This window comes from Asparagus officinalis, chromosome 10 (assembly GCF_001876935.1).
Source record: "Asparagus officinalis chromosome 10, Aspof.V1, whole genome shotgun sequence".
Taxonomy (NCBI): Eukaryota; Viridiplantae; Streptophyta; class Magnoliopsida; order Asparagales; family Asparagaceae; genus Asparagus; species Asparagus officinalis.
The window spans coordinates 129,401-137,416 of record NC_033803.1 but is presented as its reverse complement, the minus strand read 5'-3'; the positions used below and the strand labels follow the sequence as shown (position 1 = coordinate 137,416).

The following is an 8,016-nucleotide window of genomic DNA, read 5'->3' as shown; positions in this document are numbered from 1 at the left end:
AAACCGTTATACGTACAGGGTTCAAATACCAACACAAGGCGTGTTGTGGAGCTGGACGAGCAAAGGGTCAGATCATATGTCTTCCAGTATTACCTCTAAAGTGCCACGACCGGAGAGATTTTGTTTTCTGGGATCCTTACCACCCTACTGATGCTTTTAATGTCATTGCATCCCGGCTCGCATACCAAGGAAATCTGCAACACTCGTTCCCCAGAAACGTACAGGAGCTTATCGAGTCTTAATTATAAGAAAATGTTGCCTAGCTACTTGCACTGAAGTTTAAAGCGATGGATGACTTTCCTCTAATTAATAAGGTGTACATGCATCCTCACAAAAGGAGGGGGGAAGAAAATCATATCCCTGTAAAACATATGTTTATATTTTATTGAAGATGATTTTATAATCAACAAATTAATGACCCTATTCAACTATCGTCAAACATTTAGAACCGGTCTCTGGAATCTCCTGTTAACATTTACTTTCTAATTCAAAAAAAAAAAAAAAAATCTCTATTGCTGGCACGATCATTTCATTATCTACTTCTCATCACAAGGATGAGAGGGTACTTAATTATCAAGAGAAGTGGAGAGAGAGAGAGAGAGAGAGAGAGATATTCAGCAAAATATTTTCTCCATAATAATAGTATCTATTATTAATTAATTAAATTCAACCATCATTTGAAGGCCTGCTAGCTAGACGATATTAGATGCTTGGCGTATGGGTCGCTAGTCTTTGGGCCTTTGGCGACTGCTGCTTTTTGGTGTGCAAGGCCTGTCTTAATGCACAACGGGGGCGTGCGTGTCTGGGGCTGGAGTCGGCCGCATAGCCCCCGACATCGCGTCATACGGGTCGGGTCAAGTAATAAACCATTCGCAAGGATCCGACTGCCGCTACAGTCTCTCTTTATTATTAATAAATAATAAAGCTTGGTTTTGTGTTGGATCTTCAACTATCCAACCCGGATCAGATCCGACGGGGCTTCCATCTAGTCTTCTTTAATTAATTAAAATTAAATTCTCACGAAAAAAAAAAATTACATAAGCTCTCGCCGGTCATCGTTCTGTTCTCAACCCAGACCCCTTAATAAACCCTAGCAAGTCCCCTCCTCTGTAAAATCCCGGGCAAATCGACGGGATGAGACGGGGCGCGAGCATCGCATGTCAACACGTAGGTTTCTCCCTTCACCGCCAGCTACTTACAAAAATCTTGCGCCGAATCTTTGTTTTTTTTTTCAATTTTTTTCTAGATTTTGTTTGATGTTTTGAGGAAAGGAATGTATCGTTGATCTTTCTTTTCCAGCTCAAGATTGCTCGGGATCTCCTGCTGCGGCAGCGGGAGGTAGCCCATTATTGTTCCGAGGGTGCTGCTGCTTCTTCTTCAATCTTTATTAACGCTGGTAAAAACCTATTTGCATTCATTATCACTATGATTTATCTGTTTTTAGTGGTTTTACAAAATATTTAGAACCAAAGCGCACAAATTTACTTCAAAAAGAGGCGGGTTGGGGAACTCGTGCACATGTTTCACGAAACGGAATATTTTCAATTTATCCTTTGTGACATGCTCAACTTCTCCAACAAACCATAACAAATTCTAAAATGAAAATGCAAAATTTTGGAGCTTAATCCTTTTTGCTAGATATGGTCCTTTATTTTGAGCATGCTGAACAATTGGCTGTTAATTGTTTGTTCTCTTTGAGCCAACAAATTATTTTCTTATCACCTTTAATCTGGTAATCAGATCCTTGCTAATTTGTGTGCGACATATGTTTTCAGATATACGTCCAAAAATTGGAATGCGCTTTTTTTCTTCAAGCATGACTACGTTTAAGGTATGGACTTTATGGCAGATGCACATTTCTTCATAGACAAATGCATGCATATATGCACACATGAATAAATGCAGCTGTAAAGGTGCACACACGTGAGAGCACACACAAACACCTGCACACGCTCGCTTGTTTACCCTTTATCTATTTTTTGTTTCTCTCTATCTTCAAAAAATTAAACGTACGGCCGGGAGCTTATGTTGCTGGACAGCTTATAAGCATCAGTTTTATGTTCCCTTATGTTGATGTACTAGTGATCACACAGTCAATTGGATCCAGGAAATGATCGATTTGATGAGTGTTAAAGAGGGACCGCTTTCTTCTCTGATTTTATGTTTGTTTCTTGAGTTGGGTGTCTGAAGAATTTGCACAAATAGAAATTCCTGAGAGAGTGGGGATTGGTTCCCCCGTTGTACCTCTAACGATCAAGTTAGTTGATGAACTTGAATGAGGTTCAGAAAGAACTATCTGTTCTGGTTATTTAGCAATGCATGTGTTAAGGGACCCGATTTTTGAACCCCCTGGGCGTTAGAATAGTACTTGTATTTATACTCAGCGCATAAGCGGGAGATTGATCACTTTGGTCGAGCACAATAGGACGGCAAAATGAACAAGCGCTAGCGGCTGACTCAGCTTCTGTTTTATAGGTGTCGGCTGGCGACTGGAGGGAATATCACTTAGTCATTAAGGGGGAAGTGAGTGGTGGGATGTCGGTGGCTCACGTGGTCCGATGAGTCATAAAGACTATTGGGGCTAGAGACATGATGATGCCTGTCAAGCATTAAATGCAACATGGACATGTTGTCAGCGAGGATAAGCTCGAAGCAGAAATATTTTTGTTTCGTCGTGAAGTAACGTCTTTCGAGTCGGTCTTGTGAAGCGTTGAACGAATGGTCGAGTGGACTCCTGGCGAGTCGTCTTCGACGAGAGGGCCGACTAGTATCGTTTTTCGAGTCGACATGAGAAATATCGACTCGTCCAGTCGGCTAAGTCAGACTCTCTGATGGGCTTGGGCCACCAATTTGATTGGGGCGTTGATTGAGGAAGTACATCGGTCCGCTCATTTGTCAATGAATTGTATTTCGGCGAGTGGGAACACTATAAGTCTATAACACCTTACATGGTATAAATTGTTTATTTGCATCCATTAGATTGAATGAGTTCACCATATCATACAATTTCTAGAGAAGGATGTCTGATCTTTTTTTTCTTTCCTGTTGCAGGATCTGAGGACCGTTAAAGGTCAGTTCTACACTCAAACTTTATAAGCGGTTAATTGCCAATGTCAGTTAATATTATATATTATGTTTTTTTTTGAAATGAATCAAATGATGGACCTGGTCCATCATTTTTCATTATAAAAATTCTCTTATTTGCATAAATATGCTATGTTATATGCGCCCTAGAATTTCGCTGACTTGGACTGATTTGACAGACGACTCATTTACACTCTGGGAACAATATGGAAAACAATGCATGCTTTGTCATTCAGTCAGAACAATAGCATCTGATAGTTCACAATCGTCAGGGCCAAAATCACAGGAGGTTTAATGTTTTTTAGTCTTTTATTTTATTCTTGTGATTTTAAAGGCAATTAGCTCTGCACTTATGTGAGCCTGTGACCTTGATACCGGCATTTTTATTTACTTCGCATGAGCTGTTCAGAGGTGGAGGAATAAATATGTTTGCATTTCCTCGTGTTCACAGTCCTTTATTTTCTGAGGAAGAAACTGTTTGGTTGGGTTGGGTTGGGTTGGGTTAGGTTAGTGTTGGGCTTTGGTTTTGTTGTGCTCAGTTTGGTTTCAATTGGTTCTGAACACCTTCAGAATGAATAACTCCAACAACCAGTAAAACACATCATCATTTCCAGGTTGGATTTTGGGAATTGCTAGACTTGGTTGACAAAAGAGCATCCGTGTGTTGTTGAGAATGAGGTTATAGTCTTACAGAGAAGAAGAGGAGAGGGAGGGAGGGAGGGAGGGAGTAGCGTCACAAAAAACCAAGGTTTTAAATGTCGGATATCGGGTTCATATCAGACTGTTGAAATCCATGTCGGATAGCGAAAATCAGGGATTTATCGGGGGACATAGACTAAATATTGGATTGCCATATCTGGTGGTGCACATGTGACATATGTATAATATCATATCCTAAATGTAATCTAAGCGTTCCTAAATTCGATATAAGCATATTTTATAAATTCTAGGGGCGGCACCGGCGATGGGTGGATTCCGACGTCGCAAGGAGACAGTGTGAGGGCTCTTCTTCTTTGTCTGCTCGGGGTCCTTCGGATGAGTCACCGACCACCTTCTTCCCTTTATCCCGACGACGGGATACCCTACCGCCCTCGAGTTCGGTTGGGGATCGGATTTCGGGGCGCAACAGGAGATGGACGACCGGGGTCCGAGATGGAGGTGGGGGAAGGATGTCGTCGTTCACGAAAGGAGTGATCGACTGATCGGTTGCTGTACACCTAATTTTTCTCTTTTCTTTCTATCGGGTTCATAAGAAACTCTTAAACATGAGAACGGGTCAAACGAGCTTGGATTTTTATCACTAAACTCAAACCTGATAACAAAAAACAGATCTAAAAAATAGGGCCATATTGGTCAATTTTTCAAGGCTGAAAAATCGGACTATATGCCCGATATGACCCCCGATATTTCCAATTTGGTCCTGAAAACCGACATACGAGTTGAAAACGCCTATATCGTGTCGCTCAAGTCCTCAAACCGACATGTCGGCTCATATGTCGGACATGTCGGCTCATATGTCGGACATGTCGGCCGATATGTCGGACATGTCGGCCGACATTTAAAACCTTGCAAAAAACAAGAGCAGAGGATCAGATCATTGCCTCCAGCACTGCCTCCATATTAGTGATTCAAGTCTTAAATAGGTTCAGCAACTAACCCCTGGGTAACTTACGTGTGCTGTGTGCAGTTACCTTAAACCCCACCGTATATAGATATATAGGGGCATGCCATGGTCCTTTGAGGTCAGTTCTCAATCTAATGGTCATGAGAACTTTGTGGTTCAATGCATGTCCAATTTGCTCCACTCATCTTGATTTACAAACCTGATATAAGGATGAAAGATCAGACGGTTGAGAAGTTTTTTACGGCGCGGCTTTTCGTTTAGAGCACTGTTTACCACGTGTACTCTGTTTTATACCAAGCCTACTAATTTGAACTGCTTTTGCGGGTCTCAATAATGTTTTTGAGAATCCGCAACCATGGATTGTCATGATTGTGAAACTTACAGGTCAATGGATTATCACATAAGAAGTGTCTGAAGAAATTACTTTTGATAGAGAATCCATCTTTCAAATTACTGTATCACTGCACGATGTTGATTTGAGAGTCTATACTTTACTTTTTTTTATTATAGTTTTCATGTTGTGTAAGTATTACTTTTTTGTTCATAATCATCATCATGTTACATTAACTGCTATTTACATTTCGAAGGAGACAAAATTTCCATTTTACTATTTTTATACAGGGGACTAGAAAAGATATATCCACCGTTGATGATCCATTTGATGCTCCCACATATCATATTCCTGAAAAGCCAGTTACCTTCACAGAAGGTGCTTCATACAGTGTTATAATACTTGCTGGTCTTGGAGTTGCAGGGTTTGCTGCTTATGCTGTTTTCAAGGAGCTAATCTTCGAGCCTAAGGAGTATGTTTCCTTCACTTCTTTCTTTAAATTGCATATCATTGATTTCACTTGTGTAATGTCTATCGGGATAAGTGGAGAGTTGACATGATCTTGAACCTTAAAACTGTGTGGCTAAAGGAGGTTCGGAATTTTAGTTTAAAAACTCAAAAGGCACTAGGGTTGGTTTTAGAGTTTATGTCAAGTTCCAGAGATTGGCTGAAGGGAAAACAAGCAGCTAGTGCTGTGATGAACATCTACTCTATGGCCCGCCTTTTTCTTTGCCTTTTTATGATTTTTTTCACTTGCACATACCTTTGGATTGTACAATGATATATAGGGGAATAAGCCAAACTTGTGGTCCCAATGACTGGTTTTATAATGAATTGGATGGCCGCTTTGAGATGTAAATACAGGAAAAGATTCATATAATTATGTTTTTCTTTAGTTGCCTAGTATTCATTATTACATATAGTTTATTTTTGTTCTTATAAAAAGTAATATTTCTCTTTTTTATTTATGGCTGTTGTTGGAGAGCGTTTCCTTATTTAACTGCAGTTCCTTACCTATATAGGTACAAAATTTTCGGGAAGGCTCTGGAAAGGATTCAACATGATAGTCAGGTTAGTGATAAGCTAAAGTAGGCTCTCAAAGAATTTAATGTATCTATCTTCTTTTGTCGCAGACATTCTCTTCTTGGCCTTGTCAGGTTTCTGTCAGAATTGGTTCTCCTGTTACTGGATATGGGTCAGAAAGCAGAAATCGTGCTGCTCGCCAACGCATTCCTAATAGGGTTTGGACTGACGAAGATGGCATTGAGCATGTTGAGGTGAAACTTAGTAAAATTTACTGAAGTATTTATTTTGTTTTAATCTTTGGTCGTCTTTTCCTGTTAAATGAAGTATGAACCTCCCATTTTCTTTTCCTCAGATTTTCATATGTTATTGGAATATTCTTGCATGCTAATTAGTTTTAGCAGTACTAGGAAAAAAATTACAAACTATGGAAAGAACATAAAACATGGGATAAGAGTTATGCTCTCAAACTAAGATATGATTGCAACTGTTGGTAAATTATTTAACTAGTCAGGACTGAGAAAGAGTAATTCTTTGATAAGCTAGGTTACCGGACACTTCATCTAGGCTTCCGTATCCGTGTCCTTTTTAGTTCAAAATACATGTGATACACTTGTTGAATGTATATCGTACACTTCGCCTCAAATTATGCAACTCATTGGACTCGAGACGGGATCGTTTTAGCACATACCTAGTTCATAAGTTTGATTTTGAAGGGTCGTTTGAGAATCTAGTTTAAAAAACCCAGCAGTTTTTCAATTTGTACCCGATAAAAGAAACAAAAAAACGGTATAAGGATTTTAGTCTCATAACATGTAAATGAAAAACAATGTCGGTCTCATGTAGATTATTAATATAATATGCACATATGTAGCCGTGCCCGCGTATCCTAACTTCTACAATTTTGTCGTGTTCTGTATCTGCACCCGTGTCCGTACCTGCACCCGTATCTGTTTAAAATAGTTGATAAGTAATAACATTTGGGCTCCTGTCCCTTCTTCCTGCAAAATCCATCTAATATTTTTTCATGTAATGTCTAAGCTATTAATACTGATGAAATCTCAACCATAAGTTTGCAGCCATGCTAGTAACATATATTAATATGGCTTGAGCCAGTAGAGTTCCCTGGTTTGAGTGTATAAAGTATAAACATAATAGCTTTTCTGATGTTTTTGCAGGTAAATTTCTACATTCGAGGGCCTCATGGTGCTGGCAAGGTGTATACAGAAATGTTCAAGGACAGTTCCGACAACAAGTGGAAATTCACCTACCTCATTGTTGAGATTAAGTCACCGTCTCCGGTTAAATTGTTGTTGGAATCATATGTTCCGGCTTAAAATTTACTGTTTTACAGTTTTAGCTTGATCCTCTGCTCTGTGATAAAGTATATGCCTGCCACTCTCTTCCATGATGTTCCACGATTACACAAATCAGATGATAGGATTTGGATAGAGGGGCAAGCAGGTTTTATTTACAGGGGGTAAAAGGTGCAAATAATTTGGCTGTATCTTTTCCTTTTCTTTTTATCGTTTGTCATCATTTCTTGTTGCAGCCAGAACATAATTGTATGATGTCCGAACTTTTGTTCTCGCTGTTTGCAGCCAATGTCACTGATGTTGATCTGAATGAATGACTGATTTGTTATAGATGAAGAGTAATTCAGATCAGGACGTGGCTTAATGCCCATGTTTCCTCCTTTTCCAGCTACTCGCGTTACGTAATCTTCTTTCATTAGTTACTCCCCTGTCCATGTCTTTCTTGTACGCATTATTTGTCTCCCCACGTGTGTCCTTGTCTTTCTTGTGTACATTATTTGGCTTGCTTCCCAGGTGTGTCCTACGTCGAATGTTTAAGAGTGCACTTTTGAACTCTCCTTTTTTTATGAGTGTGTGCGTGAGCTAGCGCCCCGGGTATTATTTGTCTCCCCACGTGTGTCCTTGTCTTTCTTGTGTAC

General features: G+C 39.7%; 2 protein-coding genes across 4 annotated transcripts in view; both read left to right on the top strand.

Annotated features, from left to right (window-relative positions):
- Positions 1–393, top strand: part of LOC109825248 (GDSL esterase/lipase At1g71691-like) — a 2,265-nt gene extending 1,872 nt beyond the window's left edge. The window contains exon 5 of the mRNA XM_020392058.1: positions 19–393. Coding sequence (XP_020247647.1) covers positions 19–242 — 224 coding nt within the window. The 3' untranslated portion in view covers positions 243–393. The remainder of the gene's footprint in view (positions 1–18) is intronic.
- Positions 1,015–7,746, top strand: LOC109825249 (probable mitochondrial import inner membrane translocase subunit TIM21). 3 transcript variants are annotated; one of them, XM_020392060.1, is made up of 9 exons: positions 1,015–1,167; positions 1,300–1,396; positions 1,776–1,831; positions 3,052–3,070; positions 3,264–3,373; positions 5,330–5,511; positions 6,062–6,110; positions 6,197–6,316; positions 7,241–7,746. In XM_020392060.1, exons 1-9 carry the CDS (start codon positions 1,135–1,137, stop codon positions 7,397–7,399), a joined length of 825 nt encoding a protein of 274 aa, XP_020247649.1. In that variant the 5' UTR covers positions 1,015–1,134; the 3' UTR covers positions 7,400–7,746. The 3 variants fall into 3 exon arrangements, with proteins under 3 accessions (XP_020247649.1, XP_020247648.1, XP_020247650.1); XM_020392059.1 differs by having other exon boundaries at positions 6,173–6,316; XM_020392061.1 differs by lacking the exons at positions 3,052–3,070; positions 3,264–3,373 and having other exon boundaries at positions 6,173–6,316.